The 21,097-nt window shown below is 36.7% G+C and overlaps 1 protein-coding gene across 3 annotated transcripts in view; it reads left to right on the top strand.

Moving 5' to 3' along the window:
• Positions 1 to 21,097, top strand: part of NUP37 (nucleoporin 37) — a 68,671-nt gene that overhangs the window by 30,819 nt on the left and 16,755 nt on the right. For all 3 annotated transcript variants that reach the window (XM_004446815.4, XM_004446814.4, XM_004446813.5), the window contains exons 6-8: positions 13,527 to 13,617; positions 19,132 to 19,313; positions 19,741 to 19,791. In XM_004446815.4, coding sequence (XP_004446872.1) covers positions 13,527 to 13,617; positions 19,132 to 19,313; positions 19,741 to 19,791 — 324 coding nt within the window. The remainder of the gene's footprint in view (positions 1 to 13,526; positions 13,618 to 19,131; positions 19,314 to 19,740; positions 19,792 to 21,097) is intronic.

Raw genomic sequence — 21,097 nt, 5'->3', positions numbered from 1 at the left:
TGTGCGGCACCATTCCTGGGCAGTGAACTTTCTTTCGCGTGGGGCGGCTCTCCTTACGGGGCACACTCCTTGCACATGGGGCTCCCCTATGCAGGGGACACCCCTGCGTGGCAGGGCACTCCTTGCACGCATCAGCACTGCACATGGGCCTGCTCCACATGGGTCAAGGAGGCCCGGGGTTTGAACCTCGGACCTCCCATGTGGTAGACGGACGCCCTAACTACTGGGCCAAGTCCGCCGCCCAGGGAATTCTTATTTTAAGACTGAAATAATAAAGGCATGTAATGTGCCACTCACTTTGTCCATAAAAGATGGAATATTAGTAGTTGCCATGTTCTAGCAGTGATTATTTTTTAAAAGAATGGAAGTAAGGAGTGGAGGAACAGAATCAAAGAATAAGGATTTCTTTTAGGAATATAATCAAATCGCTGGATAAGGGAATACTAAATTACCTAAAAGACTCACAAACCAATAAGTATAGTTTTTTGAAAAAAAAAAAGTTAAAAGAAGAAAAATGTTTTCTATGTATCATATATTGGCTAAGTTCTTTACGTATTACCTCTGAGTACAAGATTCATAATTAAACTGGAATGTTCCTCCCTTACCCCCACCCCAATTGGGAAAACAAAATATGTAATCTTTTAAAAATAATCCTTGGAGGGAAACAGATATGGCTCAACTAATAGGGCTCCTGTCTACCATAGATGAGGTCCAGGGTTTGAAGCCCAGGGCTTCCTGGTGAGGGCAAGCTGGCCCATGCAGAATGCCAGCCCATGCAGGAATGTGGCCCTGTGCAGGAGAGCTGCCCTGCATGCGAATGTCACCCAGCACGGGAAAGCTGCCCTGTGGAGGAGTGCCGGCCGACAAAGAGAGCTGGACAGCAAGATGACACAACAGGAGACACAGAGGAGAGAAAATAAGAAGACATAGCAGAACAGGGAGCTGAGGTGGCACAAGAGAGTAATCACCTCTCTCCCATTCCACAAAGTCCCAGGATCGGTTCCTGGAGCCGCCTAATGAGAATACGAGCAGACACGGAAGAACACACAGCAAATGGACACAGAATGTGGGGAATGGGGTAGGAATAAATAAAATAAATCTTTAAAAAATAATAATCCTTGGTAAGTGGAGAAAGGAGGGGACTGAGAACCTTGTCAAAGTTGGCCAATGGAACAGCATTCCTTGGGAATTTAATCCCAATTGAGGAAATAAATTATGCCTAAATAATTGCAGACAAAGAGAAATCAGAATTTATATTATTAAAATGTTATACAAATGTCCTATACTAATGCAGTGGTTAGTGGTAGGGTATGGGAATCCTATATTTTATGCATGATTGTTTTGTAAAATCTACAACTTCTCTAATAAAAAATATATAGTTACATAATTCAGTATATAGAGTTCCATGTTTGACTCTAAAATTCCCTCTAATTTTTGGTAACATTTTGAATCAAAATCGGTTATTACATAGCTCTAACAAGAGCTTTAAGAATGGGATATAGGAGAAACAGATAGAAAGGTGAAGAATTTTCTTGTTTGTCTATTTTTTGTTTATTATTGTTAATTGAAATAATGAAAATGCCTTAATAGTGATTGAAGTGATCAATGAAAAAAGAAAAAGAAAGGAATAAAACTGATAGTTTGTATTGTGTTTGATAATATTTTATCTCCAGTGAATGGAACATAAGGAATCTGTGTCTTTATAACAACTATCCAAAAATTATACTAAAACCTGTTGGTTACATTTGCATATCTCTCATTCAATGCTGTGAAATAGTTTGTAAATGAAAATTTATAATAAAGTCTTTACAGTGATTAAAGAATTTACTAAAATGTTACTTCATCATGTACTGGTAACACCACTATGTAGTAGTGAACTTTTTGTTCTCTTTTATGTGCTCTTAGTTGAAATACAAAACCATTACTTATTAAAGTATGTTACCATGTCCATTACTGTAGTAATTTCATCTTGCTTTCCATGGCCCTCATGTGGTTACAGAAAGTAAGTAGTATAAATGGGAATCACATCCATAAACATTTTTCAGATTTATTTTGAAAATCCATTGATGTGAGTGGTAAGGAGTGCTTTCCCTCATTTGTAACTCTTGTAGCCAGCATGTAGTCAAAACTTTAAGTTGTCAGTTATATCAGAACTTTTCTTGGAAATAATGAAATGCTCATATTTCCTAGATAATATTACTGGTGTTTATGTTAAGGCTTATAGTAGTTAAAGGAAAAACCCTTTTACTCTGAATTCCTTGAAGTAATCATTACATATCATCTGTTTGAAAACTTCCATATGGTATTTCTTTACAGTTGAGAGTTTAATTTTGAGGTTTATTTTTAAATGTGTCAAAGTTTCTCACCATTCCCGTTCTTCAAAAATCTGTCTTTATAAATTAAATATGATGTTAATCTCTGTGAGAGGTCTCAGATAGTTTCTCACCTCTGTAATGATAAACTTGCTGGACTCATTTATTAGCTCAAGTAGCTTTGTCATACATATTTCAGAATTTTCTAAATATAGGATGAAGCCATCTGCAAATAGGGTTTTACTCCCTCTTTTCCTATTCAGATGCCTTTTTTTTTTACTTGTCTACTTGCTCTAGCTAGAACTTCTAGCACAAGACAATGATGACACTGTGTATCCTTCCCTTTTCTCTTTTCTTAGAGGAAAGCTTTCAGCCTTTCCCCAATGAATACAATATTGACTGTCAGTTTTTCATATATGTCCTTTATCATACTGAGGAATTTTCCTTCTATTCCTATCTTTCAAAGTGTTTTTATCAAGAGAGGATGCTGGGTTTTGTCAAATTCATATTCTGCATCAATAAAAATGATCATGTGGTTTTTCTTTCCTTCAATTTATTTATGTGGTATATTACATTAATTGATTTTCTTATGTTGAACCACCCTTGCATACCCGGAATAAATCCCACTTGGTCTTGATATATAAGTGTTTTGATATGCTGTTAGATTAGATTTGGAAGTATTTTGTTGAAAATATTTGCATTTGTGTTCATAAGAGAGATTGGTCTGTAATTTTCTTTTTTTGTAGTGCTTTATCTGGCTTTGGTATTAGGGTGATGTTGGCTTCCTTAAATGTGTTGGGTGATTCTCTCTCCTCTTCAATTTTTTGGAAGAGTTTAAACAGGATTTGGTGTTAATTCTTCTCAAAATGCTTCTTAGAATTCACCAGTGAAGCCATGTGGTGCTGGGCTTTCCTTTGTTGGTACATTTTTTATGAGTGCTTCAATCTCTTTAAATGTGATTGATTTGTTAAGTTCTTGTATTTCTTATAGCATTACTTGACATTGTGCATTTCTAGAAATTTGTCCATTTCATCTAGGTTGTCTACCTTCTTCACATATACTATCCTCTTATGATCCTTTTTATTTCTGTGAGGTCAGTTGTAGCTTCCTCCATTTCATTTCTGATTTTATTCATTTGTGTATTCTCTCTTTTTTTCTTTCTGAGTCTACTGAAGGTTTTCTCAATTTTATTGCTTTTCTCAAAGGACCAGCTTTTGGTTTTCTTGATTTTCTCTATTGTTTTGTTGTTCTCAATTTCATTTATTTCTGCTCTAATCTTTATTATTTCTTTCCTTCTTCTTGAGTTGGAAATGGTTTGCTGTTCTTTTTCTAAGTTGCTCCAGTTGTTCTGTTAGATCTTTCATTTTAACTTTTCTTTTTTTAATATAGTCATTTAGAGCTATAAATTTCCCTCTCAGCACTGTCTTCACTGTATACCATAAGTTGTGATAAGTTATAGTCTCATTTTCACCCACCTCAATATATTTGCTAATTTCACTTACAATTTCTTCTTTGACCCACTGATTATTGAGGAGTGTGTTGTTTAACCTCCACACATTTGTGATGTCTCTTTCCAATCTATTATTGACTTCCAGTTTCATTCCATTATGATCTGAGAAGGTGCTTTGTATAATTTCAGTCTTTTTATATTGAGACTTGCCTTGTGCCCTAACATGTGGTCTGTCCTGGAGAAAGACCCATGGGCACTTAAGAAGAATGTATTACCTGCTGAGTTTGGGTGCAATGTTTTGTATCTTGTCTGTTAGATTTAGCCATTTATATTGTTTAAGTTCTCTGTTTCTTTGTTGATCTTCTGTCTGGTTCTATCTAATGATGTGAGTGGTGTGTTGAAGTCTCCAATTATTATTGTAGAAATGTCTATTTCTTCCTTCAGTTTTGCCAGAGTTTGCTTCATATATTTTGGAGCACCTTGGTTAGGTGCATAGATAATTATGATTATTATTTCTTCCTGGTGGATTACCCCTATTATTCATATATAATGGCCTTCTGTATCTCTTCAACTTTTTTTTGTATTTAAAGCCTGTTTTTTCCAATATTAGTACAGCTACCTGTGCTCTTTTTTGATTAGTATTTGCATAGAATATCTTTTTCCAACCTTTCACTTTCAGCCAGTTTGTATATCCGGGTCTCAGGTGAGTCTCTTGTAGGCAGCATGTGGATGGCTCATGTTTTTTATCCATTCTTTCAACCTGTATCTTTTGATTGTGAAGTTTAATCCATTCACATTTAATGATATTACTATAAATGCATTATTTACTTCTACCATTTTATTCTTCATTTTTCATATGTCTTATTTTCATTTGTCTTCTTAGTCTCTTTATTTTTATTTTTTTTCAGCTATTTTTGCCTTCTACACTCTCTTCCAAGCCTTTCTCTCCTGTCTTTTTCTTTTGGGCTATAAGATTCCCTTTAATATTTCCTGCAAAGGTGGATTCTTTATTATGAACTCCCTTAATTTCATTTATTTGTGAATATTTTTAACTTACCTTCAAATTTGTAAGGACAGTTTTATTGGATAAAAAATTCTCAGATGGATGTTTTTCTCTCTCAGTATCCTGAATATATCATACCATTGTCTTCTCACCTCCGTGGTTTCCAATGAGAAACCCACACTAAGTCTTACTGGGCAATCCTTGGATGTGATGGTTTATTCTTCCTTGCTGCTCTCAGAATCTTCTCTGTATCATTGACGTTTGACATTCTGAGTAGTACATGTCTTGGAGTAGGTCTGTTCAGGTTTATTCTGACTGGAGTACACTGTGCTTCTTGGACATGTAAGTTCATTTTTTTCATGAGAGTTGGGAAATTTTCAGCCATTCTTTCCTCAGATACTCTTTCTGCCCTTTTTCCTTCTCTTCTCCTTCTGGAACTCCCGTGGCATGTATGTTGTTCTACTTTGTGTTATCCTTCAACTCCCTGAATCCCTGCTTTATTTTTTCCATTCCTTTCTCTCTTCAATTTCAGCTCTTCTTTCTTTTGTATCACTTATTCTTTCTTCTATCATTTCTAGTCTGCTGTCGTAAGCCTCTAATGTGTTCTAATGTGTTCACCTGTCTTGTCTTTTATTCCCATGAGCTGTTTTCTGTTCTGGTTTTCACATTCTTCTTAGTGTTTGTTCAGTGTCTTCTTGGTGTCCTTTATCTCTTTAGCCATATTATCTTTCACCTCATTAATTTGATTTTGGAAATTTGTGTGCATCTCATTGATTAGTCTCAAATCCTGTGTCTCTTCTAGAGCCTTGATATATTCCTTTTCTAGGGCCATTTCTTCCATTTTCTTAGTATGGCTTATGATTTTTTGCTGAAGTCTAGGTATCTCATTAGGATGGTAAGTTTACTCAGATACTCAATTTCTCTCGTTTTCATAGGGATATACTGGCAGGAGGCTATGTGTTCTTGCTATTCTTTGATACTCAATTTAACCTGATCTGGGTCTTTAGGCTTATCCCTTTTAGTTGTTCAGATCTGGGCTCTGAACCCAGTGCTTGCAGACCTGCTTCCAAGGGCCTTGGGGAGGGAGGCTATAAGGGCAAGAAAAAACTTCTCATTTAATTCTCTCACATACGCTTCCTCAGTGGGTCATGAGATGGTGCTCTTCAGTAGGACTCTCAGTTAATAGCCAGTCCAAGTTTGTTCACTGCAATAGGGACTGGGTCATTGTGAGGGAGGATCATGCCTGGAGGCTAAAAGCCTCCTAATTTAAACTTTCACAAAAGCAATTCTCTAACCTTTGCTGGTGTCCCTCTCCCTTTTCCTGGGTAGGGAATAATTCCACTCCGCTCTGCATCCTCAACAACCAGTCCTGGTCTTAGAGAGGGAGATTGAGAGGGTTGGAACTCTCTAGTCCCTTGCTGGCTCTCAGGGCAAACAGTGGTATGGCCCCACCCAGCCTGGAAGGGTTGGTGGTACTGAGCAGACCAAATTTGTAAGTCAAAAGCTGAGTCAGGGAAGCAGACTTGGCCCAATGGATAGGGAGGTCTGCGGTTCAAACCCTGGGCCTCCTTGACCCGTGTGGAGTTGGTCCATGCGCAGTGCTGATGTGCACAAGGAGTGCCCTGCCAAGCAGGGGTGTCCCCTGCATAGGGGAGCCCCACGCGCAAGGAGTGCGCCCCATTAGGAGAGCCGCCCAGCGCGAAAGAAAGTGCAGCCTGCCCAGGAATGGCGCCGCACACACAGAGAGCTGATGCAACAAGATGACGCAACAAAAAGAAACACAGATTCCTGGTGCCACTGATAAGGATAGAAGCGGTCACAGAAGAACATACAGCAAATGGACATAGAGAGCAGACACCTGGGGCGGGGGCAGGGAGGAGAGAAATAAATTAAAAATCTTTAAAAAAAAAAAAAGCTGAGTCATCTTAGGCTGTGTCCCCCTCTCTCCCCTTTCCTATGAAGGTGGAACCCAGGGGCCCTCTTTGTCTGTAACTGTAGGCTTCAAGGCCTAAGAATTCAAAAGTGTCTGTAGTGTGAAAAGGATGCCAGCAGTTGCACATGCCACTTTTAACAAGTTTTGTCATCGTGATTCTTTTCCTTTGCCCCTCTCTCTTCTGGGCATTGTCCAGCCCCATCCCCTGGTGTTCTAAACCTTAAAAGACTTTTTCCTTAGCCATTTCTGCCTGTCCTCTAGCTATTTTTCTGGGAGAGGATAGAGTCCTGTGTCTTTCTAGTCTGCCATCTTCTCAGAAGTTGATGCTGAACACCTTTTCATGTGCTTTTTGGCCATTTGTATTTCTCTTTGGAGAAATGTCTATGCATGTCTTTCGCCCATTTTTTAAATTGAATTGCTAGTCTTTTTATCATTGACTCATGTGATCTCTTTATAACATGGAGATCAAACGCTATCAGATATGTGATTTCTGAAGATTTTCTCCCATTGAATAGGCTGCCTTTTCACCTTCTTAACAAAGTCATATGAAGCACAAAGGTGTTTAATTTTGAGGAGGTCCCATTTACCCTATTTTTTTTTTCATTGCTTGTGCTTTGGTTTTAAGAAACCACCATCTGCCACAAGACCTTGAAGATGTTTCCCTCTATTTTCTTCTAGGAGTTTTATGGTTGTAGCTTTTATATTTAGGTCCTTCTTCTATTTTTAGTTAATATTTGCTTAAAGTGTGAGATAGGGGTCCTCTTTCTTTTAGATATGGCTATCCAGTTCTTCTAGCACCATTTGTTAATAGAGTGTTCTACCCCACTGGGTGGGTTTGACAGTCTTGAAAAAAATCATGTGACTGCAGATATGAGGGTCTATTTCTGAACACTCAATTCTCTTTCATTGGTCAGTCTGTCTAAATTTATGCTAATACCATGCTATTCTTACCATTGTAGCTAAGTAATATGTCTAAGAACTCAGGTACTTTTTAAAAATCAGAATTAGGATGATCTTCTGAATATATCTGTAACACTAACACATACTAAAATTAACCTTTTTAAAATACCTAGTTCAAACTACCATGCGTTATTTTTATGTTACCTCCACTTTTAAGGCTTTTCCCTTGGTATCAAGGTTTTGCATAGTCTGAGCCACAAACTGACAAAGTTTATTTATTAACAACTCTCAGCTACCATACCTACCTTCAAGTTTGTCAGTCTAATCCCTAGATTGCGCTTTCAGTTATTTATTTCCCACCTCTGATGTCATTTTGCACTTAAAACCAGATATTTTAGCACTAAATTGTTTTGTAATGTTTGTCTTCCTTCCTAATTGTGATTTGCTAAGAACTGTATTATATTTCATGCTTCATTGAATCATTCATGGCATGATGAGTAACTTAGTGATTGATTATTTGAAAATGAGAGAGAAAGTAGACATTTGTTGCCACAAACTCAGTGAAAAATATGTTTCTTGTCTAATAGTGTCCTATTTAAGAATGTCCTGTACCCAGCAACACTGTAACATTGCCTTTCATCCTTATAACTACATCTCTGTATGAGTTTTGTTCTTGCTTTCATATTTAATTAATCAATACACTGATTCATCTGGTCTTCTCATCTTTTTTAAAAAGACTGTGGTTTGTATTTTTTGCTTTACCAGTTAGAGGTGGCCAAATGGATACAGATGTGTCATTTAATGTTATCCATTCCTTCTTTTGTCTATGTTGTAAAAAAACAATGGGTAGCAGAAATTTCCTTCTACAGTAAACTCCTAGCAGACAATGAGTTGCCAATTGAAAATTGAGAACAAATAAAAAGAGAAGAGTATAACCCAGGAAATTTCCTTTCAATTCTCAGAGGGAACATCTCCCTCCACTAATTGTCTATTTAAAAGACCCTTGAGAATATCTAGCATATGCCCAATGTCCCAAAGCACAATTTATGAGATCTTTTTAATTAAATGGAACAGTTATATTTAAATACCATGAGGTAGAGTTACTTAATGTTCTGCTGAAAAACACTGACCCAGAATTAAAGCAATAATTTTAACAATAAACTACTAAAAGTAAAATAAGTGTCATTTATAATCTTAGATCTGGATGGCTCTTCAGCCATCAAATATAATCCCTCTATTTTACAACTAAATCAAAGAGTACTCTTTAGGACAAGAGAGTGGAGAGTAGTGGGGATATTTATTATAATTATAGTCAAGTTGGATAAAAACTGCCATCTTCTTTTACATGAGGAGTGATGCTAACACATCCAGTGCCCTTTACTTCAGTCTGTATTATTGGCTTCTGAATGTCAGCAGATTAACTTTACTTTGAAAACCTTTCCTTTGAAATTTCCCCTGTACATATTCAAGTAGATACATGTATTTATTTCATATAGCCCTTTAAAATTTTTATTTTATGTATGGTCTAGTATCTTTCTGAGTGTTTGGTTATGTATATTAAGAAGTCTGTGAACTCATAAATCTTTTCTCTTTCCAAGGCATAAGGTCTGTGGTTATAATTGAATTTCAAGTAATTTTATTTATTATAAACAAATTTATAGGCAAATAAATTTGGAAATACTATTATAAGATCTGAATTTCCAAATTTCTGAAATTTTTTTCCTATTTATGTAGAAACCCTCTTAAGTAACCTAAATGTCAGTAAACTCAGGAAATGATTTTTAAAGAATGCCTGCCTACCTTATTTTAGTGTACAACATTTAAATGAACATCTAGTTGTCACTTTTGATATTAGGCCAAAGCTTTTTTTCTTGAATTTCTTTCTTGGGTGTTCATTGGTTAGGGTTTGACATCTTTCTGACATGAACCACACCCATAATACAATGTCTGCAATGGATGTAACACTTGCAAAGCAGTCCTAAATCAGACTATACCCAGATTTTTATTTTTGTTTAATCTTTTACAGCTGTTACACATACATAATTTAAGAGCAGGGTTTATTTTTTTTCTTTTAGAAACATACCTTTACTTAGTTGTCATCACGTACATTGAAACATCTCTTTCATATTCATATTTTGTCATTTTACCTAATATTACTTGCTCAATTATATGTATTGTTTGTATCACTTACTAGTCAAAAAGTTTGCAAAGCAAAAACCTATAATTCCTCTTGGTAAGCATACAATAAATACGCATGTGGGCATATTAGGAAATAGCTTTCTCATTCTTGCTAATTCTACAGAGGGCAGGAGAATGTCAGAACAAGGTCACTTAAGAGAGTTCAACTGTGCATTGTGTTCTCTGTTTTTCAAGCTTATACATAGATACATGAAAAGAAAAAGAAAAAAAGGGATGACTTCAGAAATCTACTTTCTAAATAAGAACAATGGAAAAGTTCTATTTTTGGCCTTTCAGACACATAATTAAGGTTGTTTTTGTCAGAAAATAGGGGAGCAGATGTAGTTTAAGTAGTTGAGCACCTGCTTCCCATGTACAAGGTCCCGGGTTCAACCCCTTGTACCTCCTAAAAACAAAACAAAGCAAACCAAAAAATTAACTCAGGAGCCAGTACGGCTCAGTGGTTGAGTGCCAGGTTCCTACATGCAAGGTCCTGGAATCAAATCCAGGCCCTGGTATAAGGAAGGGAGGGAGGGAGGAAATAAGAGAAAGTTTAGACTCTTGAGAAAGTTTAGGCTCTTGTATTTGGTAATGGAAAAGAAATATGAGGTACAGCCAATTTGTAAATTTCCTTTGACTGTAACAGCTGAACATATTTGTAACCTCTGTGTGATTCAGCAGTTGCACACCTAGGTATGTATCAAACAGTTATACATACTTATGTGTGTATGTAGGTATTCACTAAAAGACATTTACAAGAATGCTTAGAGTTGTATCATTTACAATGACTAAAGATTGGAAATAACCTAAATGTCCATCAACAATAGAATGGATAAATAAGTTATGGTCTGCTTATTCAATCAATACTATATATAGAAATGAGAATGAACAAAGTACAACAACATGTAACAGTGTTGGTAAATCTCACAAAACCTGGGAAGTGGACTTGGCCCAATGGATAGGGCGTCCGCCTACCACATGGGAGATCTGCGGTTCAAACCCCGTGCCTCCTTGACCTCTGTGGGGCTGGTCCATGCGCAGTGCTGATGTGTGCAAGGAGTGCCCTGCCACGCAGGGGTGTCCCTCGTGTAGGGGAGCCCCACGCGCAAGGAGTGCGCCCCCTAAGGAGAGCCGCCCAGTGTGAAAGAAAGTGCAGCCTGCCCAAGAATGGTGCCGCACACACAGAGAGCTGACACAACAAGATGACGTAACAAAAAGAAACACAGATTCCTGATGCCACTGATAAGGATAGAAGTGGTCACAGAAGAACACACAGCAAATGGACACAGAGCAGACAACTGGGGGTGGGGAGGGGAGAGAAATAAATAAAAAATGTGTTTTAATTAAAAAAAAATAATCTCACAAAACCTAATGGTGAGTGAAAGAAGCCAGACCCAAAAAACACCTAACTTATAATTTCTTTTTTATAATTTTCAAATACAGGCAAAAGTAAGCTTTGGTGTTAGAAATCAGGATAGTGGGTACCTATTATGAGAGGATAAGGAAATATGATTGGAAGGGAATACCAGACTACTTCATCTAGGGTTCTGGAAATACTGTTTTCTTGATTGGGTTTTCTTCTCTTTGAATGTGGTTTCTTTGAGCCATATACTTTTGATTTTTATACTTTGTGTTTAGTGCACTTCTAAAATATTATCCTAAAAATAAGAAATGTGACTTTATCTGATGGAACTAATATTAACTAGATGAGCCATGTAATAAAGACACAGTCAAAGGAATTAGACTACACAGAAGGATTTAGAAGAGCTTATTTATGGAATCTATCAAAAAGGGAAACAAGACTTAACAACTTAAATTGTACCATCTGTAGCTAATTTAGTTATGATAATGCATTTTGCCCAATATATTGTATTCTGCATGTTCCTTGGATTATGCAATGGCTGAAAATTATTGAAAAAAATATATAATTGTAAACCATAAATCATCTTATCCTAACCCTCTGAAAAGTAATCTGGATCAACTTGCCCATTTTTAAGTTAGTTTAAAACAAAGTGTCAGGTTCTGTTCAAGATAAAATACTACAATTTTGTAAATGAGACTAAAATTTGGTTCATTGCACAGGAATACATTTCATTAATGGACCTGTTTTATATATCTTTACCCATATTTCACAACTTCTGCCTCTTTTGTTTCCTTCATTTGAAAGGAAATTGTCATAAAAATATGTTGGTATGTATTCGATTTATATAATGGCCAACAAAAAATCAAATACATATAACGGTAAGATCAAAAGAATGGGGATTTTAAGCCATTCTCTTATGGGACTCACCAAATTTGCAAGACAAATTCCTACTGTTTCACTAGTTGTAAAATATATGCTAGCCCAGCACTTTATTATGAAAACGGCAATAGAAAAGAAAGATTTAGTTGCTGTAATTAATCTTCTCTTTCGTTGTGGGGAGTAAGACACAATTGCATGAACTGTCGGTAAATGTGATATCCCTCTTCAATTAAATTGTAATTGTTCTCCCTTCTAAATAGTAAATACAGGTAAAATGTTGATTTGGAAAGAGAAAACAGTATGCTATTCAATCAAGTAGATAATTGTTTTGAAAAACATTTATGTTTATATGTTAGTGTTTTTCAAGATTGGAGACCCTGTCATTTCTACAAGGAAACAAATACATGAAATATTGTAGTTCGGTACAGAATAGTAGCATTGTCTGATAAAAAATTTTTGCTGGACTTTAGATAGATTTGTTGAAATTGTCTATGGTCCCTGCTAAGATATAAACTATAAATCCTAGAAAAAAGTCCAAGGTATACTAATAAATACGTTCAATTCTCAAGGACCAGAATTCTGTGGGCGCTTTGCCACCCTCCCACCGACTTACCCTCTGTTGCCATGCTATCTGTGCCACACTTTGTGCCAACAAGATGTCACAGTGGCTGAGTGTGAAGAATGAGCTAGGTTAGGGTGGCACTTCTCACACAAAATGCCAAGACTGAAGTTTCTGAGTCTTCATCCCCACTCTGGGGATGGGAAAGAAATTGGGATGAGAGAGCTATGTCAGTGAGTAACCTGATCCTGGTTATGGATTTCTGAATTGAGGGGGGGGGTGGAGAGTGAGAGGGATCAGGCCCCCATTCCTTCAGCCTGTCTTTAATCTGACAGCTAGTGGGAATGGTCTCTTTGAGGGGAGACAATTGGAGAAGTGAGTCCGGACAGAAAGGGTATAAGATATAAAGGATCCACTTTGGGTGGAAACCCAAAGGTAGAAAGAATAAGCAGTTAAGGAAAATTACTGTCTTCTAAATTCATATCACATCATATCAGCTACTTTATATGTTATTTTTGAAAAGAGGAGTACTGTTATTGTTCTTTAAGCACCACTAATAGAAATTATTGCAAACTGAAATAACTATAGAAATAGGAAAGCAACCTACTTAGTGTCCTAGGCTTAAGATTTAACCCTCAAAATAGAGTATATAAATCATCTAATTTGGTTACTGTGTTGCAGTGTTGCTATGTTAAATTAATTAGAGAAGGAGAGAATGTGTGTGGCTATGTTTTCATTACTATATATGGTAAAACTTAAATTTATCATATTACTTTCACATTTTATAAAAGCTGTATTAAAATTTTCTTTCAAAGATACATTTTAAGTACAAATGTGTACCTTATAATCCCCAGTTAATAAATTTGAATAAGTTCATGGAAATGTATTATTATTATTTAGTGATAAATCAAAAATATTTAACATTCAACTCCTTCTCTTCTTTTATTAGGATTTGGGACTTGGGAGGAATTCAGACAGCTCATTTTGTTCTTCGTTCCCCTGGAATGAGTGTATGCTGGCATCCTGAGGAAACTTACAAGGTTACTATTTAAAACTTAGCTATTTTATCAAGCTGAAAAGATGTAGGTAATACATACATATGCAGGAGAAAAATCAGAGACTACAGCTACATTTGCATTTTTCCAGAAATCTCTTCCTTAACAGTTTCTCTATATTAGTATAAGGGTTTAATATCCAGATATATAAAGAACTCCTACAACTCAATAAGACAAATAGCCCAATTAAAAAATAGAGGGGAGCGTATGTAGCTCAGGTGATTAAGCATGTGCTTCCCATGTACGAGGTCCTGGGTTCAATCTCTGATACCTCCTAAAAACAAAATAAAACAAACAAATGGAAAAAAAACAACTCTTATTGGGGAACAGATATAGCTCAGTGGTTGATTATCCGCTTCCCATGTACAAGGTCCTGTGTTCAATCCCCAATACCTCCTAAAACATATATATATATACACACACACACACAAAGGACTTGAATCGACATTTTTCCAAAGATGATGTACAAATGGTCAATAGGAGAGGATATGGAGAAATTGGAACTCTAGTGCATTGCTCATGGGAATTTAAAGTGGTGGCAGCCACTGTGGAAAGCAATATGGTGGTCCCTGAAAAAGTTAAATATAAAATTACCATTTGATCCAGCAATCCCACTTCTAGGTATATACCTAAAGAGAATGAAAACAGGGTTGTAAACAGACACTTGTTCTCCATTATTATAGTGGCATTATTCATAGCCAAAAGCTAGAAACGACCCAAATGTCCATCAACTAATGAATTGGTAAACAAAATGTAGAACATACATAAATGGAATATTAGTGGGTCGTAAGAAAAAACTGGAAGTGTTGAGACATGCTGCAATATGGAATAACCTTGAAAATGTTATGCACAGTGAAACAAGCAAGAGACTAAAGGGCCCAAATTGTATCCTATTGCCTATAAGAAATGCCTAGAAATTGCAAATTCTCAAAGATAGAAAGCAGATTAGAGGTTACCAGGGGAGGGAGGAAAAAGGAGTGTTTGTTAGTAAAAATAAAAATAAAATTTTGAAAGATTAAGGAAACACAAAAAAGTACAAAAAAGTATATCTCTAATTGCCAAATTTCTGTTCAACAACCACAAGTGGCATTTATTCAAGTATATTTTTCCTGCCTCTTGGTAGATTCCAGTCTAAAAACCTGATGCCTAGATTATCTAGCAGTAATGGGTTTTAAAGAAAAAAGTTTTATCCGTCTTGTAAGTCGAGTATGTAAACAGAAAAGCATCAATGGCTTTAAAAAAAAAATTATCCTAGCTGTGGTTGTATTCCTATTCAGGTTAGAACTTTCTAAAATACTGAAAATGTACTACAAATTCTTATTATCAATAGATGGCCTTCTTATTTCTTTGGGAAGATAGAAGACATTCAACAACAAGAGTTTCCTTCATTTGCCAGTATAGTCTGTTGGGCAACACTCTATTTATTGCTTCTTCCCTAGAATCTGAGAAGTTACCATGTTTGTCTTTCTTAAAGTTAATCCTTTAGCTGTCCTTTAGAGCTCACTACCAATTATTTAAGCACCCTGCCTTCCTACCCTCTCTTCCAATGACTTTTTTGTCATCAAACTTGCATGAAAAGATAAATTAATTAATCATTGTAAACACATAAGGTTTTCTATGTGCCAGGCCCATTGTCAGCATTTCACATATATCAACTCATTTATTTCTCATGACAACTTTATGAGATGGTACTGTGATGCTTATTTTACAGATAGGAAACCAAGGTCACACAACTAATAAGTGGAATCATTGATATTTTAATCCCAGCAGCTTGGCTCCATAGTTACTGCTTTTTACAATTATATTGTCTGCCTTACCTTTTAATTTTAAGCTTATCTTCACATCTTTTATATCTTCATTTCTTGAACATATCACCTATACCTTTTAACTTCAATTCCTCTTTCCCCATCCCTTAATATACTTTGTAATCTCATTCAGTCTCTAGTCCTCTCTCAGAAGCCATCAGTGATGTTTTCATCAAATCCAATGGACTTTTCTTTCATTCTTAGTCTCAAGGCAGTATTTTACACTCTTCATCACCTTGTCAAGAAGCTCTACTCACTTCATTTTCTTTTACAAGGTTGAGCTTGTTTTATGCATGACATGCATGGGTCTGGTTGGGGGCATGCAGAATGAAGATTCAAACTGAATTTTTAGGGACTGGGAGTTTGGGATCCTGACTGATACCAAGCCCCACACAGTGTCAAATAAGGTCAACTTCATCATGATTGAGGGGAAAGAGGAGATAAGGTAGGGAGGAGTGGTGACAATATGAGAAGAAAGGGGGGTGGTGGGAAAAGGAGGAGGAGGAAGATGTGAGGAAAACGGGAAAGGAAGAAGGAAGGAGAGGAGAAAAATGGAAGGGAGCCTGACTGGAGCAGACCCCAAAGCCAGGTGGTCACTTCGATTTTTAAAACTGCATTATCCTAATCCTCTTGAGCATCCTCGCATATATCTTCCCTTTTTCTCCTCTGCCAGCTCTTCTTTCACCACATATTTGTGTTAGTCCAACAGTTCTCACCTACTGTGCAATGTTTATTATAAAAGGAAATTTAAAAAGAATAATAAATCAAAAAAGAAAAAAAAAAAAGAACACCCCTGCCTGTAGGTTTCACAGTGATTTATAAGGAAGGAAAACATAAATATCACAACACAGATTATAAGTGCTAAGATCCAAAACTCTGGTAAGGAGAGTGATGACATGAAGAAGGATTGATCAGATCAGCTCACAGCCCTCACAGAGGAGGTAATCCTGAACTGAGATGCCCCAGGTTATGTAATTGTGTTCCATTGATATTTGTTTGGGTCCTACCGCATTTTTCATTGGTAGAATTATACTCTGTGTATGTGTAAAGGAAATTTTCTGATTTATTTGTATTAGATGTATAAGTATTATATCTGAATCCAGATCCTGATTTTCTTTTATGCCTAGATTTCTCCCCAAAGCAGTGCGTCTGCTTGATTGGTAGAGATTGTACTAACATGGTAATGTTGCCACATATAAATTCAGTAGACAACTTTTTAAAAACTGTGACCTAGATGAGAAATAAGAACATTTAAGGCAATATCTATCCCAAAACTTACATTCTAATGTTTAATTTGTTATTTTAGATCCCTTCCTTCTATGAGCTTCAACTCAATTTCTATTTTTCTTCTATATATCATTAAAATTTTACCTCATACCACCCCAGCTACTTTTTAATGTTTCCAGGACTTCAGAATATTTGGAAGTCCCTGCTCTACATCACATAAACTCAAAATATAAAAATCATTGTTGGTTTCTTTCTTCCCTATATGCGAACTTCCCAAGGTCTTATAATTTTTCTCTCACCCCCATCTTCACGTCCTCATCTTATAAAATGGATGTTTATGAAAATTGAATGTGTTAACACTTGTAAAGTCCTTTAAAAAGTGTCGGGCACATAATAAGCACTCAGTCAATTTTAGCTACTTATCATTGTTGTCATTGTTGATACTATTATTACTAATATAACCAATCCATTACCTCTCAGAGATTTGTCAAGCCCAGAACTTTTGTTCTGTTATGCTTGGTCTTGGATAAAAGTGAACAAATAGGTAAAGTCAGAGGAAAAAAAGAGATGGGTCCATAGTTACCTATCTTGTAGTATTCTTCTGAAAATCATTCAATATATAAATTATATGGAAAAAGCAAGGTCCAGGTCATTGAACAGATTAAGTAGTAGAATCCAGGATTTTTGTCACCAAGTCTTACATTCCTTCTAGACTCCCACTACTTCGTCAGTCCTGCAGAGGTGTTTTCACCTTAATATAACCAGAATTAAAAGAACATTCTTGGAAGCTGATGTGCCTCAAGTGATTAAATACCTGCTTCGCACATGGGAAGTCCCAGGTTCAGTTCCCAGTGCCTCCTAAAAAACAACAACAAGCAAACAAACGAAAAAACCAACTCAGGAGCTGGCTTCCTATATACATGGTCCCTGGTTAAGATGTAGCTCAGTAGTTGAGCACCTATGTCCCATGTACAGGTCCTGGGTTCAATTCCCAGTACTTCCTTAAGGAAAAAAACATTCTTAAAAAATAAATCTAGGGAAGCGGCCTTGGCGCAATGGATAGGGCGTTTGCCTACCGCATGGGAGGTCCACGGTTCAAACCCTGGGCCTTCTTGACCTGTGTGGAGCTGGCCCATGCGCAGTGCTGATGCGCACAAGGAGTGCTGTGCCACACAGGCATGTCCCCCATGTAGGGGAACCCCACGTGCAATGAGTGCACCCCGTAAGGGGAGCTGCCCAGCGCAAAAGAAAGTACAGCCTGCCCAAGAATGGCACCGCACACACGAAAAGCTGACACAAGATGACGCAAGAAAAAGAAACACAGATTCCCGGTGCCGCTGATAAGGATAGAAGCGGTCACAGAAGAAAACACAGCAAATGGACACAGAGAGCAGACAACTGGGGGGAGGGGGGAAGGGGAGAGAAATAAATACAAAATATATCTTAAAAAAAAATAAGAACTAGAACTGTAAATTTTTACCTTAAATAAAATTCTCATTATAAACCTTCCCTCCCTCAAAAAAAGTAAGAACTTTACAGAAATGTAGACTTTTTAAAAACATTTTGTTCAGGCAACAACTATTTATAATCATGGAGTTATATAATCACAGCAACTTCTATAACTTATCTCCCACAAATGAGTACTCTAATACCATACTTCCTGAGTCTAAGAAACAGAATTTTTTCTCATTTTAATAGTTTGTAAAATTTGAATTTTTTGTCTTATAATTTGTGAATATAATAAAATATGTCTCAGATACATACATACTAAGTAATATACATAATGATTAATTTGTTTGAATCTCTTAAATCAGCAATATCTTAGAATCAAAGAAATATTGAAGAGTAGCTACTATTAAGTGAGTGGCTACTGTGTGTCAAGCCTTGTATTAGGTGCTTTATGTATATTAATCATTTAATCATCACAACAACCTTGCAAGGTACCTATTCTTTTCTTTACATTTTCATTTTCAAAATGGGGAAGCTGTCAGTCAAGGCCCTGTAACTTGGTAGAGTTATTCAGCTTTTCAGTAGGGGAGGCAGCCTTACCTAGAAGGCCTGTCTGTGCTGTCACTACACCATGCTGTCTCCCATTCTGGAAACAAACTTACACTGTGTAAGAATGTGTAACATAAATACGTCTCTGTCCAGAGACAGATACTTAGCTATCCTTTCTAGACAATTAAAGGTACCTTTTCCCAGAATGAATCTTGAGGCTGATCTCTTCTTCCTAGTGACCATACATCATCACTCAAATTTGTACTTCTCTCTTAGGTCTTTCTTTTGCCAATTTTCTCTAAGGTTTTTGATAGAGATTATTACATTGGTTTCTCCTTTACATTTGATCTGTCATTTGCAATGTATTGCAACTGTTTGTTTTACTGTGTAGCATTGAATCTCTGCCGACTTCTTAGATTTGGCTGGTGAGATATATGGTTTAGTGTTCTTTTATTTTTCTGTCTTACAGCTAATGGTTGCAGAGAAGAATGGAACAATCCGTTTCTATGATCTTGTTTCTCAACAGGCCATTTTGTCTCTAGAATCAGAACAGATGCCATTAATGTCAGCACATTGGTGCTTTAAAAACACCTTCAAAGTTGGAGCTGTTGCAGGGAATGATTGGTTAATTTGGGATATCACTCGGTCCAGGTACTTTCTTAGTGTATTTATTTTATTGCTTACAAGACGTCATTCACTCCTGCTAAATGATCCCCTGGGCCATCCTTGAAAACTGGAGCCTCACTGTTGAGCGAAAAAACAAGTCTCTCCCTGTAGAAGGTCCAGAGCTATGGGTTTTTGCAGTAATAGAGATGGGAACTCCTACTTTGCAGGTTTATTTTGGGAGTTACCTAGGAAGGACAACGCAGCATAGAAAACCTTTGAACTGAGGAGCTATATTAGCAAAAAAGAAAAACGTTTATCTATTATAACCTAGTGATTTTTTAGACTTTTGTCACAGTTAAGCTACATTGGGCGTTATGTCTTTTAAAGAGAAAATAAACTTTTATACCTTAATTTAATTTTACCTACTTGAGTCTAAGACATACTTGATGAAAGGCAAAATATTATCTTTTAGTTATCCTCAAGAGAAGAGACCTGTCCATATGGATCGTGCCTTCTTATTCAGGTACTATACAATTTTTTTGGAGTTATAATTTCATTTATTGAGTTTCATTACTTTGTTAATACTGTGCCACTGCCTGGAATACTTTCCCAATCCTCTCCTCTGCACTGGACTTTTTCTGATTATTTTATAAACAGTCATTTTGTTTTCCTAACTTTTTGTTTTTATCTTTTGGTCTGGGGGTGGGGTGTTTTGTTTTCCAATGTTTTTTTTGAGAAATTTTGCAAAACATGAAAAGCATGTTGCCTCTCCACCCATATCACCCCAGAAATTTGGAACAAGCATATCCTTCCTTTATTTTTTATTTCTATGCTACTAAAGATGTAAATGTAGGTATACCTATGGCTAAGCATATAAACTAGATTGTGTTTTAAATGAGAACAAGCTATACATTATATGTCTGTGGCTGCTTTTTTTCACTTAAATTGATGTAAAAATCTACCTTGTTCTTTTTCATTTTTGCATATTTCATTGTATAATATAGTCATAAGGACTGCTTTCAGCATCAAGTAACAGGAAAACCAACTAGCAGTGACTAAAACCTATGGAACATTTTTAATATACTGCATTTCAACAAATCTAAAATATCTCAAATAAAATTATAGAACTTGGGGACACCACAATTTTATGTACCCCAAAGAATTAAAATATATTCAACTAAATGTAAGAATGCCATAGATTGTGAGGCACACTCTAATTTCAGATATGTGAGCATATGTTCATTTTAAAATCAGTTCTATGGTACTTAATAAGAAATCTGGAGGAGACAGTCTCAGGTTTGGTTTATCAGCTTTTTCTTTTTTTTTTTTTTTTAAGATTTGTTTTATTTATTTATTTCTCTTCCCTTACCCCACCCCACCCCGGTTGTCAGTTCTCTGTGTCCACCTGCAGTGCCCTCTTCGTCCACTTCTGTTGTTGTCAGGGGCACAGGAATCTGTGTTTCTTTTTTGTTGCATCGTCTTGCTGCATCAGCTCTCTGTGTGTGTGGCACCACTCCTGGGCAGGCTGCACCTTCTTTCGCGCTGGGTGGCTCTCCTTACGGGGCGCACCCCATGCGAGTGGGGCTCCCCTATGCGGGGGACACCCCTGAAGTGGCTCGGCACTACTTGCGCGCATCAGCACTGCGCATGGGCCAGCTCCACACGGGTCAAGGAGGCCCAGGGTTCGAACCAAGGACCTCCCATGTGTCAGACGGACGCCCTAACCGCTGGGCCAAGTCCGCTTCCCTATCAGCTTTTTCAATAGCCCACAGGCCTTTTTATCCTTTCCTTCTGCCATCCTCAATGGCAAGGTTTGGACTTGTTGCTTC

Source organism: Dasypus novemcinctus, chromosome 12 (genome assembly GCF_030445035.2).
Source record: "Dasypus novemcinctus isolate mDasNov1 chromosome 12, mDasNov1.1.hap2, whole genome shotgun sequence".
NCBI lineage: Eukaryota > Metazoa > Chordata > Mammalia > Cingulata > Dasypodidae > Dasypus > Dasypus novemcinctus.
Note: the sequence above shows the minus strand (reverse complement) of the source record. Positions and strands in the feature narration are given on the sequence as shown.